We start from the raw sequence: 27,668 nt of genomic DNA, 5'->3' as shown, positions 1-27,668 counted from the left end.
TTTTGAGTGATTTCACCTGGAATCAGACATTTGTATCTTTATTTTCAAGGCTGACTTCACCTGAAAATATTACTCTAAAGCTATTTCCTAAACCTCTTCTACTCAAACCAGTGTCCAAGGACTAGCGGTATCAGTACCATCTTGGAGTTCAGTGAGATGCAGAGTCGGAGGCCCTACCCAAACCTACCCAATCGGAATCCACATTTCAACAAGATCCCCGGGAGACAAGTGTGCACATCCACTTTTGGGAGGTACTAACCTAAACCACAAAATTTAGTATTTAATTGTAAACTGCCTCGTTTCCTTTAGCAAAAGTGTAAGCTCCTCTTCAGTTTCTGGTGCTAGGCCTAAGCTAACTATTTATTTAAATATAGTAAAATGATTGAATAAAAAAAACAAAGAAAAGAAAAGAAGAACCTTTTGAAGGTAAAAATAAAGCCTGAAAATACCATGTCTTTTGTTTATTTTCCAAAGTTCAGTTTTGTTGTCAGATTCTTCTATGAAGTGCCATCTGAAAATAAAGTTCCCCCAGTGGAGCTGATCTGTACTAGTACATACAGGGCTGGTTATCTGCTTGGAGGATGATCTTTGTCCCTAGCAATTCTCCTCTCTCTGATTCTTAAATGTTTTGTATCTTGTTGTCACATCATGTAGGAGGCAGGACAATCAGGAGTTAAAAATAAATCCAAGTCATTCTGCTTTTCTATAGTGGTTTGCTAGAAGATTTGACAGTTTGAAATATTAGTTAAAAATAATTTTATGAATTTTAATTTACCATGCTACATCGATAAATTTTAATTTACCATTGATGAAACAGTTAGCTACTATAAGCTGCTACTTGGTGTATAGTGGAAACAATACTTTAGTGGACTGCAAGAATTAACATGACCTCCAGCCTGGCCCAGGGAGTTATTCAGGTACTGAGACATGTTAGTTCTGAGGGTTATAGTTCTAGGAAAACCTCATTTCTGAGGACTCCAAAATAAAACTCAAATATAACAACTTCCAGAGACTACTAAGATAGAAATTAAACTTTAAAAGGGAGCATTATAAATCATTAACTCCTTTCCTAATTTCTAAGTCAGGTGAGTCTTATATAGAAGCTTTTACATTTCCAAGTGTATAATCTGAAGTATCTGTCTGGTAGTCAAGCATATATTGTTTCATGTTATGAAACCTCTAGAATAAATTTCTATTGCCTTATTATTTTCTTTTTATTCTACCTAATATGCCACCAGTTAGAGAAACTTAAGACTGGATGTGAAAGCTTCAAGAAATTTGTGATGATGTACAAAAGAGGATTATATGTTACTGAACTTTGATGTTAAAAAAAAGATAAAAATAACAAAGAAAGAGGAAAGTGGCCTGGCCCGTGGAGGCACTGCAGATAGAGCATCAACCTGGATGGCAGAAGTCAACAGTTTGAAACCCAAGGTCACTGGTTTGAGCCCTGGGTCATAGGCACCATTCCAAGGTTGAAGGTTGCTGGCTTGAGCCCGAGGTCACCAGTTTAATTCCTAACCAAAGCATTTATGAAATGCAATCAATGTACAACTAAGTGGAGCAACAAATCGATGCTTTTCTCTCTTTCTCTCTCTCTCTTTCCCTCCCTTCTTCTCTAAGAAAAAAAAAGAAGAAAAGGAAATAAAGGAAAAACTGTTTTAAATGCTAGGTAAAAAAAAAAATCTTTAAAAGCAACATGCACTAATAGTATCCTGACTTACATTGCCTACGTATTTGCCAATGTGTTGAAACAAGTTATGTTGGCTTAGGAACAGTCCAAAACAACTTCTAAGAAATAATCTATGAAAGATAAAACCTAATTTAAAGTGAGTAGAGGAAATATAACTAGAATTAAAAGTAGGAAATAAAAAGTTTAAAATAAAATAAAAGATTATTCATTGGTTTTGCTAACAATGATGTTATCTTTTGTTTTTACTTATTATTTATAATATTGTTATTTGTATTATTTATCTATACAAATGAGTCTTGATAAAATGTAAGAATAAGATGATAGATTTAAACTAAATATGGCTCAAAGAGAGAGAAAATTGTATTTCTGCACAACAGGTCAAGTTTTCTACTGTAGTCACCTATTTTACAGTTATATACTATCCGCCATGAAGAGAAACAGACTGTGAATGGCTCACTAGTACTCATAATATTTCTGGAAAAACATGTCCTATAGACCAGAAGATCCATTTCTATAAAAAAGGCATTATATGATATTGCTATTACTAAATAAACATTTATTAAGATGTTGTCATTGAAAATAAAATACCTAGATTGCCTACACTTTGGTAAGGATGTGGGAAACTGAAACAGTGCTTTGGGGATTATAAAATTGGTACATTCCTTTTGGAAAAGTATTCTTAGATATTTGGCAGTATCTAAAAGTATATGCATAACTGACAACCCAGAAATTCTACTTCTGAAGAAATATCCAACATGTGAGCACACATACAAATTTACACATACTCCTTGCACTTTTGTTTACCAAATAACATAACATAACCTACAATGTTCATGGAAGCTCTATTCATAAGAGCCTCAAACTGGAAAACTCAAGTGTCCATTAAAAAAAGAATTAAGCCCTGGCAGTTTGGCTCAGTGGTAGAGTTTCAGCCCCGTGTGTGGAAGTCCTGGGACTGCATTCCGGTCAGGACACACAGGAGAAGCGAACATCTGCTTCTCCACCTCTTATTTTTCCCCTTTTCTCTCTTTCTCTCTCTCTTCCCCTCCCACAGTCATGCCTTGAATGGTTCTGGCAATTTGTCCCTGGTGCTGAGGATGACTCCATAGCTTCGCCTCAGGGGCTGAAATAGCTCCTTCCCAGCAACAAAGCAGCAGCCCCAGATGGGCAGAGCATCGTCCCCTAGTGAGCTTGCTGGGTGGATCCTGGTCAGGGCGCATGCAGGAGTCTGTCCTCTGTCTCTCCTCCTCTCACTTAATAAAAGTTAAAAAAAAAAAGAATTAAAAAGTAATTTGCAGTATATTCACTCAATGCAATACTATCACAATGAGAATGAACAATTTACAACCCAAAACAATATGGATGGATCTCACTTTCACTTCTGACAGAAGGAAGCCAAAACAGACGAGTTTGTATTATATATCATAATTCCATTCATAAAATGTTCAAAAACAGTTATAACAAATCTACGTTCTTGGAAGTCAGGATAGTGATTAGCTCTGGGAACATAGTGATGAGAAGGTATCCTTGGGAGCTAGTAATATTTTATTTCTTGATCTAAGTGCTGATTATATGAGTAAAAATGGCTAAGCATTTTTTTCTATCTCACCTAGTTGCACATTCACACCCATCTTCTTATACCAGTTGATTTCTCATAGAGTTATGGGTTACATATAAATAACTTAAGAATGAAAGAGAGTTCCTTTCTTTTCTACCAACACTGGTAGAAATATATATATATATATATATATAAAATATTTTTAAGTCATATAGGGCTAACACAAACAATACGTCTTTTCAATTCATTACAAACACAAGATAATTTGTTTCCCCAGGCAATAATTTCTTTTTTCCCTTTCTTGACATTTTATAAATCAGTTTTCCCTAATGTTTCTGCTGTCTCAGCCCACATGGATTTCTTGAGAACTCTAATGTTTCGTGTCCGAGTATCTCAGCCAAGGGTTAAGAAAGCCACACAAACAACAGACATTGCAGTCATTCACTCTCCCCTTGACCAGGGAGGACAGGACCAAAGTATGCCTTCTAGCAGCACCACTGGTAACTGTCAAACTGCATTTGCTCAAGACATTTTGAACTTCATGACAAAGAGCTAAAGAAAGTTATGTGGCTTTTTATATTTTGATGATGAAAAGAGATGTATCTAATAATTTTCTAGGAAACTGTAAGATATAGAAAGAAAATGGTCCTATGAGCAATGAAATGTTTTCATCTTTTAGTTCTTCTGAGATCAAGGCAGTGACACTTTCTGGAAACCACGGATGAGAGCTTTTTGTCAAGTTCAACCCAAAGATTGCAGAAGAATATTTTTGTTATGGTTTTCTTTCTCCCAAAGTGACCACCCTTTCACTAGAGAATGTACTTACGTCATCAAATTAACGTGATTCTTAAACAGATCATAAATCTTCCCTTTGGATGAGAATGCTAATCAGATTCAGCTAGTTTTTCATTCTCTATCTAAACACTGCCAGTTTGTGAAAAGAAAAATTCCTTAAAACCAAGGATCTTTTACAGAGTTAAACCCTTCCTCCCAATCTATTTTGTTACCTATATAAACAAATTCAGCCATTACACTCCTTTATCCATAGCAACTTCCAGTGGGTAATTACAAATCAATTAAAGACAAGTTAATTGCCAAAGAGATCAAGCAACAAGCATTTAGAAGCATAATATTTACAAGCACCATCATAAAAATTTATCTGTTGTTTGGTCTGCTTAGCTTTTCTTCTAATCCAAGATTTTAAATTGGTATGATTACTTTTGAAAATAAATTAATCGTCTGACCTGTTGGTGCAGCAGATAAAGCAACGACATGGTATCTGAGGTCGCCAGTTCGAAACCCTGGGCTTGCCTGGTCAAGGCACATATGGGAGTTGATGCTTCCTGCTCTTCCCCCCTTCTCTCAGTCTTTCTCTCTCTCTCTTTCTAAAAATGAATAAAATTTAAAATAAAAAAATAAATTTATCACAGAATTATTCTTTTTTTTTTTTTTTTTTACAGAGACAGAGAGAGAGTCAGAGAGAGGGATACATAGGGACAGACAGACAGGAATGGACAGAGATGAGAAGCATCAATTATTAGTTTTTCGTTGCAACACCTTAGTTGTTCATTGATTGCTTTCTCATATGTGCCCTGACAGTGGGCCTTCAGCAGACTGAGTAACCCCTTGCTCGAGCCAGCGACCTTGGGTCCAAGCTGGTGAGCTTTGCACAAACCAGATGATCCCATGCTTAAGCTGGCGACATCGGGGTCTTGAACCTGGTTCCTCCACATCCCAGTCCGATGCTCTATCCATTGCACCATGGCCTGGTCAGGCCACAGAATTATTCTTAAGACAACTATGTTTTGGGGGCAGTCACAGATAGATATATCAAGCAAAAAAAGGTACTACTATAGGACATATAACTGTTATTGAATTTTAACTTCTAAAATTTTTTTACTTTAATATTTTCTACACAGGAAAAATTTTGAGAATTATATATAATAGAATGTATATTGTAAACTGCTCCTCCTCCTCCCCTTGTATATGTTTGCAATAAAAGTAAAGGCAGATTTATTCAAGAGATGGGCATCTGATCTGACCGAGAACATAGTCAGTAATGATGTTGATATCCATATGTTCGATTGACTTGATGCAATTGAATTAGGCCTTGTCTGTCTAGGACTCATATACTTATGGATGCATGGAATGGATATGTTTCAACTTACATGTAAATAAATTGTCATTTGTCATTTTCTTTGCGATGCTTTCTTTGACTTCCTCAAAGGACTCTGCTATCCTAGTCCCTATTTTATTTAGTTGTTAAAGTGTTTATTTTCTGCCTTCCTCCACTAGACTGTAAACTTTATGAGAGCAGAGACTTTGCCCATGTTAGTTTTCATTCTATCCCCAGAATAAGGTAGATATTTTTAAGTGGCTAATAAAGCATGAGGCACAATGGTATGCTGCAGCTGTCCATACCAGTGGGCAAAACTGGACCGTTAACTTTTTAGGAGCATTTATAAGTCAGTTGTCCTACTTAGTAGCTATTAAAATTTAAGTATATAAACTTACAATTAAATGAATTATATTAAAAATAATGTTAATATTCAAAACTCACCACTTCCTAATAATTTAACTACATTTTACTCTTTTCTATGCTCTTGCAGTCATTTACATCTATATTTACATCTATTGTATCTGGATGTGTCTCTGTGCATTTCTTGCCAAGTCCACAGTTGTGACCTCTGCAGCTTGAAATGAATTGCTGGGAGAATTTTTTTTTTTTTTCGAAGTTGGAAACGGGGAGGCAGTCAGACAAACTCCCGCATGCGCCTGACGGGGATCCACCCGGCACGCCCACCAGGGGCGATGCTATGCCCATCTTGGGGCTTCGCTCTGCCACAATCAGAGCCATTCTAGCGCCTGAGGCAGAGGCCACAGAGCCATCCTCAGCGCCCAGGCAAACTTTGCTCCAGTGGAGCCTTGGCTGCGGGAGGGGAAGAGAGAGACAGAGAGGAAGGAGAGGGGGAGGGGTGGAGAAGCAGATGGATGCTTCTCCTGTGTGCCCTGGCCGGGAATCGAACCCGGGACTCCTGCATGCCAGGCCGACGCTCTACCACTGAGCCAACCAGACAGGGCCCTGGGAGAATTTGTGACACAGAAATCAGCACGTTATAAATAGGCTTTTTTTTTTTTTTTTGGTGTGTCTTCACAGAGTGTTGGTTGTTAACATTTATTAGCACACTATTCACCAGACTTATCCCAGGCATTTAACAAGTATCAATAGTATCTGAATGAATGCATTCATCTTTTATATAAATTCTGATTGTATTTGAGTATTTTATTCATGGTCCCATCAGTTCTTACTTTTTTACAATTTATTCCATTAGCCCAGCACAAAGCTTTTTTTTCAGGTTCACTCCTAAGCTTTTGTTTTGGAATGTGGCTTGCATACTTGTTGCTCTTGAAATGCGTGTCTTTTGCATTTGATTGACTTTCTACTATTAAGACCTAGAGAGATCTTCAGGTTTTTAAATCTCAAATAATGGGTTTGAGCAGATGAACTCTTGTGGCTCTTCAGCTTTAACCCTCTGTTCCGTGAATATGGGGAAAGGAAGCAGTGTTCTCACTTTTGTCAGGAGTTTAAAAAACATTTGCTGATTGACTCATCCACTCAGTACATACACATCAAGCGCCTACTATATGCCAGACACCCTTCCAGGCATTGATGATAGAAAGGTGAAAAATAAAAGCATACGACATGGAGCTCACATTTCAGTATTAGTAATAGCTCATTTTCATTACAGTGCTGTCTCTGTGCTAGGTATTATATATGGCTAACACATTTACTTCTCACAACATCCCATTTTACAGATGAGGAAACTAAGGCATAACGAAGTAGCCTGATCAATGTCTGACAGCTGTGGGGGAAAGTGTAGAAATTGGAACCTCAGGAGAGTAGCGGTAGAGTCAACCAACTCTCAACCATTACTCTATAGTCTATACAACCTTTTCAAGGTGAGGGCATGTATATGTGCAAATTGCTTATAAGGTCACTGTTTATAAACCAGCTGTAATGCACTAATCAAGAGTGGTCCCAATGATAATAGTTAACCTCTAAATGTATTTGACCAAAAAAAGCATTGCAAAATTGGTGAAATGATAAGGAAACAGTAACAAATGCTAGAAAAGAGGATGTAGGCAGGCCTACTTTTTTGTACTATTTCATTTATGGGCATAATGACCCTTCAAAGTTGGCATTTTTATTTTCCATCAATAAACATGGCATCTGCTAATGGAGGTTAGGAAATTGCCTAGTCAGGAAAGCAGCAGAATTCATGTTCAAGCTTGGTCTATTTGGTTTTTTGTTTTTTCATTTTTCTGAAGCTGGAAATAGGGAGGCAGTCAGACAGACTCCCGCATGCGCCCGACCGGGATCCACCCGGCATGCCCACCAGGGGGCGATGCTTTGCCCCCCTGGGGCATCGCTCTGTTGCATCTAGAGCCATTCTAGCGCCTGAGGCAGAGGCCACAGAGCCATCCTCAGCGCCCGGGCCATTTTTGCTCCAATGGAGCCTCACTGCAGGAGGGGAAGAGAGAGACAGAGAGGAAGGAGAGGGGGAGGGGTGGAGAAGCAAATGGGCGCCTCTCCTGTGTGCCCTGGCCGGGAATCGAACCTGCGACTCCTGCACGCCAGGCCAACGCTCTACCGCTGAGCCAACCGGCCAGGGCCGGTCTATTCGGTTTTAAAGCTGAAGTCTCCTTCCTATACCATGCTTCCAATCCTACATGTGCAGTAATTGTTAACCATACTGTTATTCTTATGTTGCCTATAAGGTAACTATTTATCTCATTTTCAATTTAGCTAATATTATTGTTTGGAATATTAGTAAGAATGCCAGTTTATTACTCAAGACAGTGCCAGTGAAATAAATTGTCATGATACAGAATGAAGTTGACTTCTCTAGCTTAGAGAATCTTCTGGCCCCTCTGAACAACTGGTCAAGTAGGAACATTTTGGTGGTACAGTACAACTACATGACCAATGCTTCTGACCAGATGAAATAGCCAGATGGAAGGAAGCCTACGATGGAAAACCCAGAGAGAGGACAGAGCAGGCCATATAGAATCATTAGTTTCCTTTTTTATGTGGTGGTGTTTTTGTTTTGTTTTGTTTTGTTTTTGCATAACAAACACACTATGACTCTTTTGCATATGATTACATTAAACCAGTGGTAGTCAAACTGGTCCCTACCACCCACTAGTGGGCGTTCCAGCTTTCATGGAGGGTGGTAACGGAGCAACCCAAGTATAAATAAAAAGATAGATTTAAGTATAGTAAGTTGTTTTATAAAGATTTATTCTGCCAAACAGCGAAAATCCGACATAAAGTACTTGGTAAGTAATTACTATTATATGTTTTAACTTGCTGAAACTCTGCTTTAGAAATTATATAAAGTAAAGTTACTTCCCTACTTTATAAATCACCATTACTGTGAAACCGGTGGGAGGTTAGAAAATTTTACTACTAGCAGAGATACAAAAGTGGGCGGTAGGTATAAAAAGGTTGACTACCCCTGCTTTAAACCAATATCAATTAGGTTAAAAGATAATTTAGATATTATTTAATAAGTTTATATTGTCATTGACCACTTAGCCCTTCTATATTAAAATTACAAGATATTCTTTCTTTGGAGAAAGATTGAGTTAAGTACACTAGGATATTTAAGTCTATTAGAATTACAGCTCTCATCGTGAAATGCCTCCATGTGTAGTGACGAGAGGAACTGTTCAGCAAAAGGGAGGTAGAAGAATGACTACTTAGAAGTCTAGGCTCTAGAACAGACTGCCAGGGTTCAATCTTGGGCAAGTTTCTTAAACTCTCTGCCTACTTTCCTTATCTATCAACAAAGGCAAAGCTACTTCCACCTTGTGGGGATGTTTTGAGGGATGAAATAAGAAAATGCAGGTACAGCCCTGGGAACACTGCCTGGCATGTGGTGAATGCCCAGTACAAATAAGATCTTAGTCTTGCTCAACATTCTGGCCATATGTGTGTGTGGCCTCTCACTGCTGAACCTTCAATTCTTCCTTTCTTATTTGGTGGTAATTATACTCACACTTTTCCCTTAACTGAAAGAAGTAAATGAGATAAACTGTAAGGTACTAAAAACAAGTTATCACATTGCTTACATCTGACAAGCTTTTAAAAACTGCTATGCAATCAGAGGTATTAATATGGTACTGAGAAAATTACATCTCATTGTATTGATTTGTTGTTGACACTCACTTCCCTAAGGCTTGGGGTCTAGCCAACATTTTCTAGTGGGCTTGAGAGGAGGTTTATTCAACAGCTAGGTTTATTTGACAACTACCTGTAAGCTATTATGTAGTTTTTGGTAGTAACAAAGAATGGCTCCGAAGCCATATTTCTTATAGTTCCTGCTCATATACTACAAAATCTCCAGATCAAAGTTGCAGATTTGACATTAACTTTCTAAGAGCACAGGGGATAATTTAAGATCATCTAGGGCTTTTTGTTTTAGGAAATACTGCTTTATTTTTCCATGGCCTGAATATCTCTTGTTCTTTTATTTCTAGTTCTGATTGCTGATCTTTCTTTCTACTGATGAGTCTATTTCACATTTAAAAGTTTTGATTGTTAGCCCTTCTACAAGAAGTTTGCACAAATGGATTTAATTAATCACTTATTTGGCAGCTTTGCTAAAATGCTGAGGGAGGGTAAGATGTTGAAACTATTGGCACAAAATGAGATTTTGAGATTTTCTGAGAACTTCATGACCCCTATTAGTGTAAAAGGCAAGAAATCTAGAAGATACTTTCCTGCTCTGGCCTGTGGGTGTCATTGATCTCACCTCTGCCCTACACCGAAATGCACCTTGGACGACTTTCTCTTCTGTTTGCCTAGATTCCACCTGGGAGTCACTGCATAACAATGTTCCTTTTAACATCTCTTTCTGAGAAGACAGAAAACAGAAAGTATCGTTCTAGCTGGAAGACAAGACCATCATTAGAAGAGTAACTTTCTTTTTTTTTTTTTTAATTTTTTTTTATTTATTTTTTTTTTTATGTGAGACTTTTACTTCATTTATTTTTTTTTTTCATTTTTCTGAAGCTGGAAACAGGGAGAGACAGTCAGACAGACTCCCGCATGCGCCCGACCGGGATCCACCCGGCACGCCCACCAGGGGGCGACGCTCTGCCCACCAGGGGGCGATGCTCTGCCCATCCTGGGCGTCGCCATGTTGCGACCCTCCTGGGTGTCGCCATATTGCGACCAGAGCCACTCTAGCGCCTGGGGCAGAGGCCACAGAGCCATCCCCAGCGCCCGGGCCATCTTTTGCTCCAATGGAGCCTTGGCTGCGGGAGGGGAAGAGAGAGACAGAGAGGAAGGCGCGGCGGAGGGGTGGAGAAGCAAATGGGCGCTTCTCCTATGTGCCCTGGCCGGGAATCGAACCCGGGTCCTCCGCACGCTAGGCCGACGCTCTACCGCTGAGCCAACCGGCCAGGGCAGAAGAGTAACTTTCTATTTAAAGTTTCCTTAAACATAACTATAATTTTAAACAATAACATTTAAAAAAACAAAATGTCCTAGTGTTTCCTTGGGGAGTCTTCAGAGTTCACCAACCTGCTGAGTCTTAGTTCCTTGTTCCTTGCTTCCCAGATGATTTTTTTTTCTTATTTTTTTTAAAGATACTATATTTAAGCTTCCAAGATAAATTCACTCATATTATTTTCTGAAATCTAACATGAGCAAATCATTTCCCCCTCTTTCTCCTTTAAAACAGATGAGAGGTGCAGCTCTAAAATAATGATTGGCATTCATTCTAGGTCCACACAGGAAAATTAGTCGGCTTGGTATATAGTTCTCTAGCTCTCTTTCTTGTTCTTCTTCTTTTTTTTTAATTAAAGTTTTAGATTCATTTTGTTGGGATGGTAATTGTTAATAAAATTATACAGGTTTCAGATGCACAACTCTATACTCCATCATCTGTATATTGCACTGTGTGTTCACCACCTCAAGTCAAGTCTCCCTCCCTCACCGTCTGTCCCCCTTGATCCTCCGCCAGCTCCCTTTTCCCTCCTGCCATCCCCACACTGTCGTCCAGTTTTTTTTATTTGTTTGATCCCTTCAACCCCAGCACCCCTCTCTCTTCATCAGATAAAACTTGGCTTAATAAACTATATCTTAATCACTTGGTTTTTTCTAAAAATTTACTTTACTCCCAAGAGACAAAAATTTTTCACCACTGAAAAACTACTTCCAAGTCATTTTAAGCATTTTGTAACTTTCCAATGCTGTGAATATTTCTCAGGGATCAACACTCATCAAACGTACATGATTTGCCGTTACTTGAACAAGTCAGACTCTCAGTTGACTATCAGATCTTACAGACTTGACTTTCCTTTATCCTGAATGCTACAAGAGAGTGAAAATAATGCCAAAGAAGAAATATTATAGCTTAAAGCAAAGCGCCCCACCAGTATTTTGCATTAATTTTGTTCAGTTTTGAAAGAAAAATATGACACTATACTAGACACATTTGAGGATTTTATAGTATAGAAAACATTGTTTTTAAACATCTTATAAAGGAGAAATGCAATAAAAATATGTTGGCTAATGCCCCATTAGTTCAGTGGTTTCAATAGCAGAAGCATATCCAAAGCTTCTCAAAGGTCAAGGTAAGTTTAAGAGGCTTCCATGTTTTAAGGATCTTGTATGTTAATAAAAAAATGAAGAAATGCAAAGACAGGGTTGCAAAATTGTGGGTATTTTAAATATTTACATTAAATAATTTAACACTTTTAACTCCAAGAATGTTATGCCATGAAACTGTGCCATTCAGAAGATAACTGTAGAATTTAAGTGTGTGCGTGTGGACACATTTGTATGTGTGTGTGGACACATACATACATATGTTAGCTCGTGGTGCATTTGGAGTGGGGTGGTCTGTTAAAAGCTAAAAGCTATATGATAAAAATCTCTTTTTTTTCATTAGTATGTTATTGTCAATGTAGTGCTGTGGTAAATACCCAATCTTTTTTTGAGCACTGAGAGATGCCTGAAAACGTGAGGCCACAGTGAACTACTGCCCTCCTAACCCCTTAACCTCCCATGGACTCTCAGCCTGTGATAGGCCCTGATCATATCAACCAGTTGATTTGGTGGTGACTGAAGGGGTGATACCAACGAAGAGAGTGCAGCAAAATGCTTCATCAGATGCGCATTAATGGCACTTTTGCTGCAGGTAAGGGAGCTCTAGCCTCAAAAAACTTTACAATTCAAATGAAGAGACAAAACTCATCCTTAGACATCCACGGCTTGTTGTATTTTGGAAAGGATCAGAACTTGACCACAGGAAAATAGGTTTACAAGACCAAAATGGCAAGTTCCATAATATATCTGCAAATCATACTGTACAGCTTAAAACCTGCATTGCTTGATATTTTTAAGATTCTTTAGGCCAACATGCCATTCCTTTCACTCTACCCAGCAGTCAGATATTCATGGCATTTAGGAAAATCAGATCTCAATGATGAGGAGGGTCAGAAGCTACTATCTATTGGAAATACACATAGTAAAGTTTACGAATCTTTCCTGAGCACATAACATAGCACATAATAAGCATGAGATGCAAAGACTAAGCATGACCTGTGCACTCAGTAGAATGCAAAGCATATACAAGGCTTATACTTTCTAATGGAAATCCATATTTATAACTGTAACAAATAAAAATAAAAATAAATGGTATTTATTTTGTTTTGAAATAGAAATAAATGCAGGTACTATTTACATTTTTAGAGGCCTTTTATTTATCCCTTGTCAAATTTGCTTATGAAGTGTATAATTTGATTTTTATTATTTTATAGGTCCTTAAAAAATTCCAAGGACCCTATCTTCCATACCGTCTAAAGCAAATAAATAATTCTCATAAATTATTGTTATCCAAATTTTGAATGTTTTCTAAGTAAACTGGAACACATTTTAATCCCAATTTAATTCACCTATCTAGATAGGCCTGGTAGTTTCCAGATACGTTGCATTTGATCTAAATAAGAAAGACCTTATTCTAAAGATTTTGCAATCAATTTCACCTCTACTTGCTCTTGCTGAAATAGCTTTTAGTGCTATAGACTAACCAATCAGAAACACAAAATGTGTGAGGACTCAATCTTTTCCTTGTAGATATCTCGAATATCAAAGCAAAGAAAAAAATCAAGAATTTCCTTAGTGTTTTCTTACTTTTCGAGTTATTTCATTAAACTAAGGTAACTTGAATAGAATACAACGGTGTCATTGACAATCTACTGAGGTCATAAAGTCAAGATTTTTTTCATATGATTTTCCATAGAAATCTTTAGAAATAAAAAAAATTAACAAAATATTTATTTTGATTTCATGATGTCTAATCCTGGACAATATAAAAACTCTGATTTATCATCTAGATCAGAGAGATAATTTCCATTTTTCCTGAAACACTTATAAACAGTACATAGTAATCATTATTGTGGTTGCTTATTTGTTTAATCAAACAAGAACCCTTTCTTGACATTTAAAGGGTTAACTGAAAGTTAGCATGACTGATTTTTGGCTAACTAGGTGATTAGGCATGCTAATACACTTGTTTTCCAGACGACAATAATAGGAATGCTTTTTAAAGCTCACCATTTAACTCTCAAAAGCAGCTTTTAGAGTTAGTCAACTTCTTTTTCTGCTTCTCCAGGTTTCCACATACCCCTGACTATTTTAAGGTTCCCGTCTTCTTAGCTCACATTTCTCATACAGCTAATTTAACGCACATTAGGAGTTAAAAAAAAAAATCAGCGCAGGGCTAAAGCTTATTTGCAGGGAGCCTAAAGCTATACAGGATAATGACAAAAAGTCTTCCCAGCGACAGAGAACAAACAGCCGATACCTGTAGGACTTTGAGAAACGCAATCTTGATTTGGCTCTTGGAGATGGTCCTATCACTGTGGCTCCCTGAAGATCCCCAACAAAAGCCATTTGTAAAGAAGGTGCCAGGATCGCTGGAAACACTGGGAAGTCAGAGCTGGTGCAGGGCCCCTGAGCAGGAGGCACTTGTGGCTGACTGAGGGCATTTCCTCTGCGTGCTGGTATGCACTGACAGGGAGGTGGCAGGTTGGCTGAAGCAGGGCTGGAGAGGATGGCCAGGACTTCCTGCTGCATGACACTTGTCCTTTGCGACAGAGCTTGCTTCACCAAGACCTTATCTCATTAATAACGTAACACTCCCTTGAAAATTTGTTTTTAAATTTAGCCCTGATTAAAGAGCTTAGTCACACACTACTCCTGAAAAGCACAATACACACTTTGTGAAAGGTACAACTGAAGTGGGTGAACCTTTTAGATCAAATGTGAAGTTAAAAAAAAAGTAAACTTAGTTAACAAAAAAAAAAGTCTGCCTGTGACTGCGAAATTTGACAAAGTTTACTTGGTTTCACAGTTAGCTGCCAAATATCATTTTCTTTATTTCAACTTCTCTGAATAACAGGATGAACATCATTATTAGCAAACCTTCCACAGGATTTAATCATCTCCAAATACCAGCACCTTCCTGCAAGTCCCAGGGAGAAGAAAACAGGCGGATCACTTTCATAGCTTTTGGCAGCTTTTCCCCCAGGGTGATACTGTCACCTAGCAGCAAACCATAATGCATGGCTTTGACAACAGAGATCAATTTTCTTGTCCATTTTCTATTCCCTAGGAACATTTCTTAACTCTCTGATAAATGCCTTAAAACAACTTTCTTTCAAATTAAATAAATGATGAAAGCCAAAGAGAGCCTCTCACATGTTTTATGAATCCAGCACACTTCAAGGAGGCATATATTTCAAGATATTGTGCTCAGGGAGTCAAAGGACCCTCCTGGTGCCGTCATCAGTCCTCACTACCGAGTGGTATTTAATGTTAACAATGCAGCATAATGCCATCAGTTCCTGTCCAAACACTGCCCTGCCAGTGACCTCAACTGTAAACCAAGGCAGAACTCCACTTCCCTGGGACAGGATAAGATTAGAAAGCCCTGGAATGCCCAGGAGTGAATTTAACCCACTCAGAACAGGACAAAATTGATCAACAACTGACCTTAGTGATCATCACGATAGCTGACAAATTCTGAGCTCCCTATAGCACAGTCTAACTCTTAGAAACCCGAAGGGTCCAAAATATTCATTTAGTTTTGTAAAAGCTCAAGTCAATAAACATCACACTGATTTTCACCACAGCATCCAGTGCACCAGGGGTTCTTGAAAACACTACAGGTTCCCTGACAGCTTTGGGAATAAGTAATAGAAAACATTTTTACAGTTTCACCTCTTTGTTCTCTGACGGATGGGCTAAAAGAATGGGTGAGTGATGGCTGACTGAACAGCAGCAACCGTAGGAAGCTGAGAGTTCACAAATAAACACGCTCTCTCCAAATCAACTGGCAATATTTTAATGCTTCAGAAACTCTATCTTTTTGTTTTTGTATATGAATCCACATTTTACAGGGGCTAAATTGGTGGTAACCTTCCGAGTGATCTTTGAGAAGGACTTGAGAGGGTACCCATAACCTATACCAGCCTGCCCCTCTTGGTGTATGAAATCCCACTATAGCATTTCATTCCTTTATATTATTTAATTTCCATGTCAGGACAGCTCTTAGGAAACGTAAACATTCCTGGCTGAGTTGACACAGAGCTGAGGAACTTGGTGTTTAGCAGGATGGCTTCCTCTGAGACGGAATCAGATAGTGTGAGAGAACTGGGAGTCTGGCTCAGGAAGGGGGCTGTCCTTGACAGATGGTGGGATGGGGTGGGTTGGTGTGGATGGAGGGAGGAGGGGATGCCAAGTTAAGTCAGAGAGCAGGGGAAGAGGTACTGACAGAGATTTACTTCTCTCCCCTTCCATGCAGTACAAAACTCTAATTCTGTCCAGTGGCATTTCGTATTTTGCAGCACCCCTGGTTTATGAAAATGAAAGCTTCAGTCTATATACCTAGCTTTGAAAGCAGGAAAATGTTACTTGCATTATTATTTCCATTGTACTTGTCATGGCAAGATGGACTCTGTCTTCTAAAGCCAGCAACAGGGATTTTAACTAATACTTGCCTTTTTCTCCATACTAAACATATATTTTCAGCCTGTAAACTGATATTTAATTAATAAAACTATAAGGACACAATAATAATGCAGAATGATGATACCATAGAATGTCTACATTTTTCTAAAAATGTGCACTGAAGAAGACGCAAAACTGTCTTTTACATTCTTGCCCAAACATCCCTTGCCCCTCTCCTTGCTTCTCGAAAGCAGACATCTAGAATAGTCAAGACAATAAAAATAATGAAAGTATAAATGTGAAATTATAACAGGGGGTGGGGGTGGAAACTTTGGTCCTTTTTCTTAATGTGAAATTAGATAAAGACACAGAAGTATCTGCCAATGTTAAACCTTGTTTTTCCTTAAATAATTACTTACCTCCTCCTTCCCATTTCTGTACAGTTACGCATAATCCCTCCTTAGATTAGAGGCCTCAGCAAGGTCCCAGAGATAAGCCACTTATTTCTGAGGTTAATCACCAACCAAGTTAAACCTTCACTTCAAGTATGGATATCACTTCAGGGGTGGGCAAAAGGAGTTTAATAATAATAAATAATATAATAATTAATAAGAATGAATTCAGCGTTGTGTGCATTGACAAATGTAAACCCGCTTTTGCCCACCCCTGTGTTGTTCTGAGGTACTGGCTAGTACTTCACAGACTTGAGAATTTAGACAACAGAAAAAAAAAATTAAATAAGATATTTTCTAGGATGAACCTTTGCTGTATCTACATTCAAACAGCTGTTCGTAACTTTAACTTCATGTCTACGAAAGGGTAGAAAGAAAGTAGAAATCTTTTGAACATTTTAAGTTTTCATATGCTAAGCATTTGTTTTCCAGAAGAATTTTTAGTAAAAGCATGGTTGAATGGCAATGAGAGAAACTCCATCTCTGAGACAACCTCTTCTTTTATACTGGAAACTAGATTTCTCTCCAAGGGAAAACCAGATCCTAAAATTTGAATTCTGCCTCAACCCCACTGTTACCCACACAGTGCTTAACTCCCTAAAATCTCAACAATGTGCCCGTTCCTGCCAATAACATAGCCCTTATGTTCCGCAAAGCTCTATATAAGGCATCTTCTTTGCTTTTTGAAAACTTCTGAGATTTTGGTTCCAAGATTCCAGATGTTACAAATGGCAAATTTGAGGTTTGGTTTCTGACACAGAAACTAGAATTACCTTTATAGGCGATATCTGCTATAATTCAAATTGAAAATCTCCAATTTAAAAGTGGGAGAATTTAAATATAATCAGTGGTGGTGCAGTGGATAGAGCATCGGGACTGGGATGTGGAAGACCCAGGTTCGAGACCCCGAGGTCGCCAGCTTGAGCGCGGGCTCATCTGGTTTGAGCAAAAGCCTACCAGCTTGAACCAAAGGTTGCTGGCTCCAGCAAGGGGTTACTCGGTCTGCTGAAGGCCCGCGGTCAAGGCACATATGAGAAAGCAATCAATGAACAACTAAGGTGTTGCAACATGCAACGAAAAACTAATGGTTGATGCTTCTCATCTCTCTCCGTTCCTGTCTGTCTGTCCCTGTCTATCCCTCTCTCTGTCCCTGTAAAAATAAATAAATAAATAAATAAATAAATAATAAATATAATCAGCATAGATACTTACTTATACATCAAGTGACTATGTGACAGGTGGAGGAGGGTTTCAGCTAAACTTGAGAGAAATGAAGAGTTACATTAGTGGGGTTGCATTATGTTGAAATACATTGCCTCAGGAAACCAGAGCAGGCAGAGATATGGTTCAGGATAATGCTGCATTTTGAAATAGTCTCTAGTTGCAACTTTAACTCAGCAGAAGTTAACATGGAAGCAAAGAACCTCATTTCATTTTAATTTATTAGCTACCTCTGATAAGAATGTCTTTATAATAATTCAATTTTCAGGATGACCTGTTGCAAAATACTGTGTTGAAAGAAAACTTTACAATTGGATTTATGCACTTCTGAATGCTAGCATTCATTCAGAATAAGTAATTGTGGCTTAAGCAAGGTTTTTTATTACACTAATTAATATATTATCATAATCAACTATCAATTATTACTCCAAATGGAAATGCTGCAAAATAATGATAGAATTTTCTTTGAATTGCTCTCAATCATACATATACCTTATTAATTTAGAGGTCAATTATTTCATGTTCTGAAACAAAGAACAATTATTAATTAATGGTACCCTGTAATCTTAAGAACGTGAGGAAAACATTCATTGTGTTCAAAGGTGCTACAAATACAACTTTATTCATATATGATATGTCCCAGGACACAGCAAAAACAAAATGTAATTGAAGAGCTAAAATCACTGAGTCAGAGGATAAGACAAATGACAAAAGGCATGATTAAGTATAAGAACATACGATAAAGCCTGATCAGGTGGTGGCACAGTGGATAGAGCGTTGGACTGGGATGCGGAAAGACCCAGTTTCGAGACCCCGATGTGCCAGCTTGAGCATGGGCTCATCTGACTTGAGCAAAAAAAAGCTCAAGCAAGGGGTTACTCGGTCTGCTGAAGGCCCACGGTCAAGGCACATATGAGGAAGCAATCAATGAACAACTAAGGTGTCGCAACAAAAAACTGATGATTGATGCTTCTCATCTCTCTCTGTTCCTGCCTGTCTGTCCCTATCTATCCCTCTCTCTCTCTGTCCCTGTAAAAATAAATAAATAAATAAATAAATAAGAACACATGGTAAAACTGGACTATGAATCAAAGTGCTACTATGCACTTAAGGTTTCCATCTAAATTAAAGTTTGGTTAAAAATGTTTTAGCAATTTGAACGATAATTAGGTCAAGCCCTTTCTATTCAATAAGGTATCAAATTTTTCCTAAATATTTAGATAAATGATGTTAAAGAAAATAATTCAAGGAAGAAAAAATGGAAGGGAGGGGAAATGCAGTTTATTAAGCATCTACTAAGTAATTACAGTTTAGGTAGTTTTTTTAAGTAGTCAACAAGAGATGTTTCTAGAGTCAAATTATTTAAAAAGTTGATATTAATATAGGCTAATCACTTAAAATAAAAAACTAAACACGATATTTTCAAATGTGTGTAAAAGTGTCCTGGGGTCAGTAATTGTCTAATAGTCCAATTTTTTGCAGATGGAGATTTTAAAAGTCAGAAAAAGTATTTCTTTTTAACATTTTACTCATTAATGCAGACTGAAAACAATCTTCTTTAACTATTGACTGGTGAGAGGAAGGGTGAATATAGAATTTCACCCTGAGATCCTCTTTCTCCAGGAAGCCTTCCCTATTTTCCCACACCAGGCAATGTCTCCACAGCACTCTGCATTTATTCTTTGTCATTGGCAGTGCATATGCAATTTTTTTTCAATATCTGGCTTCCCTGATAGACTTAAACGTCATTTGACATAGATCACATTTGCTTTCTCTTGGATACCCCGTGTCTAGCAAATGGCCTGGAAAAATAAGGCACAATAATGTTTGTTTAGTGAATGAGCAAACCAATAATCTCCTGGCTATTAGAAAATAAGATGCCATTTTTTTATGTTCCTAAATAGGAGCAAAAAATTTCACCATGGGTAATTTAGGTAAGAATTATTATTTTATTTTTATTTATTTTTTTCCTTCTTTTCCAAGTGAGAGAAGGGGAGATAGACAGAGTCCTGCATCCACCTCTATAGGGATCTACCCAGCAAAACCTATCTGGGACCAATGTTCTGTCCATCAGGGGCCATGCTCCCAATCGAGCTATTTTTAGCACCTGAGGTAGAAGTCATGGAGCCATCCTCAGTGCCTGGGGCCAACTGGCCCGAACTAATAGAGCCATGGCTGTGGGAGGAGAAGAGAGGGAGAGAGAAGGGGGAGAGGGAGGGGTGAAGAAGCATATAGTCACTTGTCTTGTGTGCCCTGACCAGGAATAAAATCTGGGACATCCACGTGCTGGGCCGATGCTCTACCACTGAGACAACAGGCCAGGACCTAGGTAGGACTTATTTATTTTCTCTTTCTTTACATGTTCTCTCTGACAAAGTCATGATTATAGCAATAAATAAATAAATAAATAAATAAAATCAGAAAAACCACTGTCATTGTTATTACCAGATGAAATACAAGCCTGTCCCAGAATAATTTTTTGGTTGTTGTTGCTGTTTTTGTTCCGTTTTAGAATGAAACCCCACTGGGCAAGTATTCAGGGCAGCATGGTAGAGGGGATTAGAGCACTGGTTATGCCACAAACTTGCCATGTCATATGACCTTGAACACTGTTGCTTGACCTTGCTATGTTTCACTCTTGCCCAAATGAAAACCACTGCAGAGTTTTTGAGGGGCATGATGGGGTAATTTATATGAAAGTACTTTGAAAATGCCACACAAAATTTTAGGCACTGCTACTGATGATGTTTATAAGTTTTTTTGGAAACTAAAAAACTATTTTTTATATTGTTAGAAACATTTCAAGTTTTAAAAATTGTACGCTAGCCTGACCTGTGGTGATGCAGTGGATCAAGTGTTTATCTGCATGGCGAGGTCATTGGTTCGAAACCCCAGGTCAAGGCATATATGGGAGTTGATGTTTCCTGTTCCTCCTTCCTTCTCTCTCTCTCTATGTATCTCTCTACCCTCTCTAAAATAAATAAATAAAAATCTTCTATTTAATTGTCCACTAAAATGGGTCATCTACTAAGCATGGTAAGCAGGCATAACATTTTACTAGTTTGAAGAAGGGTATCAATGTCTAGTTTTGAAGATTAATTTTTTTATTTGGAATCTTTTTAACTATAACAGGACAGAATATCAAGCTGTTGCTTTAAAGGTTAATCCTGTAACAAAATCTGAATGTTTTACTTGCAGCGTGAAAACCTTGTATTGTTTTTGTTTGCTAGAACTAAAAAAAAAAAAAAGTGACAAGGAATTCTACTAAAATCAGCTGGTGGTATTTTTAATTGTTCAAAATCCAGGGTTTCACCTAAATATGGAAACATCCTGTTTAATTTTTGAAAACTTTTGGAATCCTGAAGACAGGTTGTTTTAAGTAGAAAAGTATTTGCTACCCAGACTCCAATTTATGCTGCTCTCATTGTTGACCATACACCAAATAAGGACAGAAATGGCCTCTTTTAGCCTTTTTAGAACTATATTAACAAACAAGCAAAAGCAGTGATGAAATTACCAGGCTGACAAACAAAATCACTCCCTTGGGAGAAAAAAAAGACCCCAAATACCAAGAATCTTTAAATAACAACAATCCCATGCGTTCAACTTTGGCACTGTGAATTTTTTCCATGACAGTGTTTAATCTCGCTAAATATGGATAACCATTTATTGGAGCCAACATTCATAAACTTTCTTGTTCCTGGGCACTTATCACTGAATCACTGACCTGCAACCTGCAGGTCCCCTTTCTCACTCAAATGCTATCTGTGCATTTACTGAGTTTGTGAAGCAAACATCACTGTAAGGTCAGGATCCTTTTCTAATTCCTTATTTTTACTTGGACGATATCAATGACTTACTTGGCTTTGTTCTGTGATAAGGACTTAACATATGTTATGTTATCCTCACAATTATTTTTATTCTGATTTACAACTCAGGGCTTGGAGGTACCTCACCCTATGATCATACAGCCAATGCATGGCAGGTCTGAGAAGAAAAGTGAGGTCTCTTGTGTTATAAAACATATGCTCTTAACCAATATATGTCTAGAATATAAGTGAGTGAAGAAATATGTTAGGACAAATCTTTCTTTTTCTCTTTAATTTTTTTGACAGAGAGTCAGAGAGAGGGACAGATAGGGACAGACAGGAAGGGAGAGAGATGAGAAGCATCAATTTTTTGTTGCAGCTCCTTAGTTGTTCATTGATTGCTTTCTCATATGTGCCTTGACCGGGGGCTACAGCAGAGTAAGTGAGCCCTTCCTCAAGCCAGCGACCTTTGGCTCAAGCCAGCGACCTTTGGGCTCAAGCCAGCAATCATAGCGTCATGTTTATGATCCCATGCCCAAGCCAGCTACCCTGCACTCAAGCTGGTGAACCTGTGCTCAAGCTGGTAACCTTGGAGTTTCAAACCTGGGTCCTCTGTGTCCCAGTCCAACGCTCTATCCCACTGCACTACCACCTGGTCAGGCAAATCTTTTTTTTTTTAGAGTTAAGTCATGGAGGAAGTTTTGGATTTTCACAGAAGGACTGGGTGACAGATACATACTCTTAATTAATCTTAACCAATTCTCAGGCAGACATTATTATTGCCATTTTATAGATAAAAAAAAATCTGAGGTTTGGAGAGGTGAAATAACTTGGCTGACGCTACAAAACTAATTCAGTTCAAGTCAGTTTTGCACGTCTCGAATCTTGTCTCCACGGTAGCTAGCTTACCCAAGCTTTTAAAATTCCTATTCTAGGGACAAGATTGTTGTTCTGGGCAGTACTGAAGCTGTCGGTTTGCACTGAATGGCCCGACTGTGATAATTAGAGAGTTCAGAGACAGACAGCACTGGCCGAGTATAGCAAGGCTTGAGGAAAAAGTGATAATGTCTGTCTTTGTATATCCTGTGTATTGCCCTGCATTTTCCTTCTGTATATTTTACATAAAAGAGAAATATAAACAAGTTTTAATTCACTTAACCAATGGCAGCAATTACTAGGAGTTAAAATAGAAATCTGGGTATTTGAGAAATGGTGAAAGAAAACAGTTTATTTTAGTTGTTTGTTCTCTAGCAGGATGAATATGACTTAAGGCACCATTTTCTAGCTATCCCTCAAAACCACCTAAGGGATTCAGAACAGACACAATTGGGGCATTACTACAAGGCCAAGGGCCGGATCTGGCTTTTGCTCTCACCGTATCACAGCCTTTACTTCTATTGGTTCAGAGGAGTTAAGTGACTCTCCCAAGTTTGGTAAGTGATAAATAATGTGGCTTTGATTTAAACTCTGGCTTACCTCTAAATTTTAGAGTGGACGACACTTCTAAATTAGGGACTTCTATTAAACTTTTGGCCTTTAAAATGTAGAAGTAAATTTGAGAAGACAGTTGTTTTTTCCATTGGTCAGATGATATCAAGTAAATTAACTGGTTTATAACAAATTTTGATATACATTAGACCTACTTTACTTTGATATACAAGTGTGGATGACTCAAGGGATTGAATTTACATTTGAAAATAAAATAAATCACAGTCAAAGAAACAAAGCCATAATGTGGATTTTAAAGCACAATTGGACACTAGAAAATGAAATGTTTGGGGCAGGAAATATTTTTCTAGATATTCTAAAAGTGACCCTAACCAAATCATAACATACTAAAAGATATGGCCAAGTAAGTTAGTTTCCATATTAAGTCTTACTCAACAGTTAATCCATCCTTCCTTTTCCCTCTTTCTACCTCCCTCTCTCCTTCCCTTCTTCCTTAATTCCAGTCTCCTATCCATTCATAAATATATACCAGGTACCTGCTGTGTGCTAGGTATTGTGCTAGATGCATTCTGATGATCAACTGTGAACACAATGCCCAAATGGGGCTTAAAGGCAAATGAAGGGATAACTGAAATTCAAGGCATATAAGAATTGGACTGGACTTATATTTTTAAAACATTCCAGGGCAGAAGGAAGAAAAAAGGATATACAATATTCATAAAAATGAAAAATGACTTCAGCTCATCTATGAGAAAAAGTATACAATTAGGAGGAAGGTGATTTTTCTGATGACCAATATTTAAAACTTGTCCAGTGAGATATTTTGTGTAAAACACCTTTCGCAGCACCTGGCCCATGGGTAACAAATCTCCTCTACCATTCTCCTCTTAAGAGTTAAAATGGGAGGGACTCAGGAAAGATGCATTTATAAAAAAGTTCTTATTTCAGGACCTGGGCCCCTGACAGAGGCTTGCGACTAGGAAAAAAAAATCTCACATCATAAAAACATCTCTGTAACCTATCCTGGTCAGTGTTTTCTCCCTAAAATGTATCCATAGTGCTTGTAACATTGAAACCAACACACTGTCCCCTGGCATGTTTCTTCTACAAATAAAGAAAAAAATAAGCGTGCCATAAATAGGGCAATCAGCTCTGTAATAGTCTGGAATGAGCTGACTTGAAGATTTCTGAAGCAACACTTGATGGGGCATATAGCTCTTGTTTCAGGGGAAAAAAGCAGAATATCGTACTTGCCATATCACAAAGACTTCTTTTTCAGAGTAGTATGAAAATTTTGAAAAATACATATAATTGAAGGGATTTTACAGTGAACACCTGTTTCAGCCATTCTAACAGTAACATTTAAGAGATTGCTTCTTACCAGGTGATTATTATATTGGACTTAAGCAATGAGAACTGTCCTTTATAATAAGGTTCATTTGAATAATGTTTATAGATTGTACATTATGTTAAACCTAAATTATAAGCCTCTATGCTTTATTTTTGAGTCTATTTTAAAGGGTGGACTTTGCACAGAAAAAGACAATGTGTTATTTTTTTTTTCCTATGAAATGTAAAGAACACAATTAATTTGAACTAATTCTTACCAAAAAAATGAGTTCATGATAAAAAGTAAATATAAAAGATATGCTCAAAGGTTATGAATTGTCGAAGTTAATATCCATTTAAGTGATAAAAGACTGTCAAATGTGAGATTTTATTCCATCTTAGTCACGAGTAATATGTTTTCTGAATTGTTTCATATGGGTAATTCTTAGTGAATCATGAGTTTAGTCAGGTGGCTAAGAATGGAATGGTTGGCAGTTACTGATATTTTACAAAGTAACCTATAAAATCTCATTCAATAAATGAGAACTTTTTGATTTTTCTGTGGGTTTTACTGTTTGTTTCCTTATCTTATATTTTTAAATACTCACTATATAAATGGTAGACCTAGTTTCTTATGGACAAGAAAAGGGACTCTACTTTTGTAATAAATGAATAGACATCCCACCATCAATAAATCTATTTGTCATCTGCTATTCCTGATGTGGCTATGAAAAGTCAGCTTACTACCTTTCTCAGCAATTTGTTATACAGGTCAAAGTCAACTGACATCACAAGAGTAACAAAGGAAACCTAATTTTAGTCTTCATGAAACTAAGGAACTCATACAAATAATTACTGAACACTGTCAGTTCATGCTGGAGTTAGATACTTGAAAAGGAATAATTCAGGAGGAGCAGGTACTGCAGGGTCATGTCCCACCAGCTGGGACTCTTGGGTACTAGGTCTATGGGGCGTCAGATTCAGACCATCGACTCTTCAGGTAGATTTAAGGATGTGTATTTGCAACTACAGTACAACATAATTACAGCGGTTCACTGACAACAGCAAATGGAGCTATACAAAGCATTATAGCACTTTGAAGAAGATGCTAGTGTTAATAGTTTAAGAAAACCTTAGAAAGTATACACACAATAGAATATTATTTAGTTCTAAAATGAAAATCCTGCCATTACAACAACATGGATAGGTATTGACACCATTATGCTAAGTGAGATAAATCAGACAGAAAAATACAAATACTGTATGATATCACTTATATGTACAACCTGAGGAAGTCAAATACAAAATAGGATAAAATGGGGTTACAAGGAGCTGGGGGTGGGGAATAGAGGTGTGTTATTTAAGTTATTGCAACTATATACTAGATTAATAAGTTCTGGAGATCTAATGTACAGCCTAGTGACTATAGACCATAACATTGTATTATGGAAATCAAATTTGATAAGGGCCTGAATCTTAATTATTTCATTCACATCAAAAAGTGATAATTATGTGATATGACAGAGGTTTGACCTAACGCTATAATGGCAATTATACCGTAATATATAAATATACCAAGTTAACTTGTTGGTCATATTAAATTTACAGTGTTATATATCAACTATACTTCAATAAAAAAGCACATTATAAAACTGCTAATACTAAGCAGAAAAAATTAGTATATATGAAAATCACTTACAAACTAATCTCAATTAATAAAAATATACACCAAAATGTTAACAGTATTATCTCTGCAGAGTACAATCATAGGTGTTTTTAAATGATTTTTTCTGTAATGTTCAAATTTTGTACAGCAAATGGGATTGCTTTTTTAATTAGGTGAAACTAAATACAGGTTACCAAAAAGTCAGGTAGTCAAATTTCTTTTTTATCACCAGGAGCTTTAAGTTTTTAGTTTGATTAAATTTCAACCAAAGGTCATGAATAAAAACTTTTGCATTTATATTACCTTACATTGTCTCATGGTTTATAGGTTGCTGAGATGTTAAAGGATCCGAGAGAGCAGTGCTGGGAAACCAGTGAAGCATACACTCCTTTGGAAACAGCACTGTGACATTTAACTAAAAAAGGAGGAGCTGTCAGTCCACCAGCAGTAAGTAGAGCCAAGGCCAGAAAAATGCAGAGAAAGAAGCTGAGTTGTTTTTATGGATTTAGAGACTCACTTCAAGCCAGTATGCAGGGAAATACTCAACTATGAAAAGAGCTTAATATTTGCACAGCGCCCCCTTGTGAAGAAAAAGCCAATAGCATCAACTAGCCCTAACAGGCATTCGCTTAGCCTTCATCTTTTGATGACTGATTTCCTTTCAAATCTTAGATATAATGCTTATGTAGGTACGGATGACACAAGGCTTGGTATCCTACTTCTCTGTTATTAAACGGGTACAGAAATATTCCATGTGGTTGTGCTTCTTCATGGTAATGCTTTAAAAAGAACTTCCCAAAAGAGGAAATCAGCATCTGTTTGTCTCCACTATTTCAGAAACTTGCTCTCTTGGTCTGATGAACACAACTTCTCCATTTGACAAAAGAAAATTTAAAATTGGAGAATATGTTAAAAATAAAGAAATTTCAATTTATCTTAAGGAGATGGAATCATTTATTTATATGTTGGAGATATTGTGGGTTTGGTTTCAGACCACCACATTAAAGCTAGTATCTCAAAAAAGGTAGTTATAATCTTTTTGCAGGGGGAAGGTCTTGCCTTCATTGTACAAAACACAACGTGTGTGAAGCACAATAAAGCAAAGTGCAATAGAAGGAGATATGCCTGTAAAATGTTAGTATGCTTATGAGTACCATTGGAAATAAATGTATCAGTCACCTGAAACTTCTCATGATAGCCACTAATAAATATAACTATTTTTGTAATGTGAAAACCGAGAGCATTTTTATGTACTTGAATTAGCTCTTTAATTAGAATAAAAATCTTTTTCATGTAAGTGATTCTACTGATTTATAATTATCTGGGTAACTGCTTAGCAGGAAAAATCAAATTCTGGATGCTGCCTGCAAAGGGGAAATTACTCCGGAATGTGATATAATATATGCAAGAAGAGTTGTACTTTATCTGATATTCTGACTCAAAATATAAGAGACAATGTTTTCA

General features: G+C 37.4%; 1 protein-coding gene across 13 annotated transcripts in view; it reads right to left on the bottom strand.

The window, feature by feature from the left end:
- PDE4D (phosphodiesterase 4D) overlaps positions 1 to 27,668 on the bottom strand; it is a 1,576,413-nt gene that overhangs the window by 391,710 nt on the left and 1,157,035 nt on the right. Inside the window, exon 1 of one of the 13 annotated variants that reach the window (XM_066242905.1) lies at positions 14,132 to 14,324. The exons of 11 other annotated variants lie outside the window; for them this stretch is intronic. In XM_066242905.1, the coding sequence (XP_066099002.1) occupies positions 14,132 to 14,220 (89 nt within the window). In that variant the 5' untranslated portion in view covers positions 14,221 to 14,324. Of the gene's footprint in view, positions 1 to 14,131; positions 14,325 to 27,668 lie in introns of those variants that run through there. One more of the 13 variants, XM_066242861.1, reaches the window with a different exon arrangement.

This window comes from Saccopteryx bilineata, chromosome 1, assembly GCF_036850765.1.
Source record: "Saccopteryx bilineata isolate mSacBil1 chromosome 1, mSacBil1_pri_phased_curated, whole genome shotgun sequence".
Taxonomy (NCBI): Eukaryota; Metazoa; Chordata; class Mammalia; order Chiroptera; family Emballonuridae; genus Saccopteryx; species Saccopteryx bilineata.
Note: the sequence above shows the minus strand (reverse complement) of the source record. Positions and strands in the feature narration are given on the sequence as shown.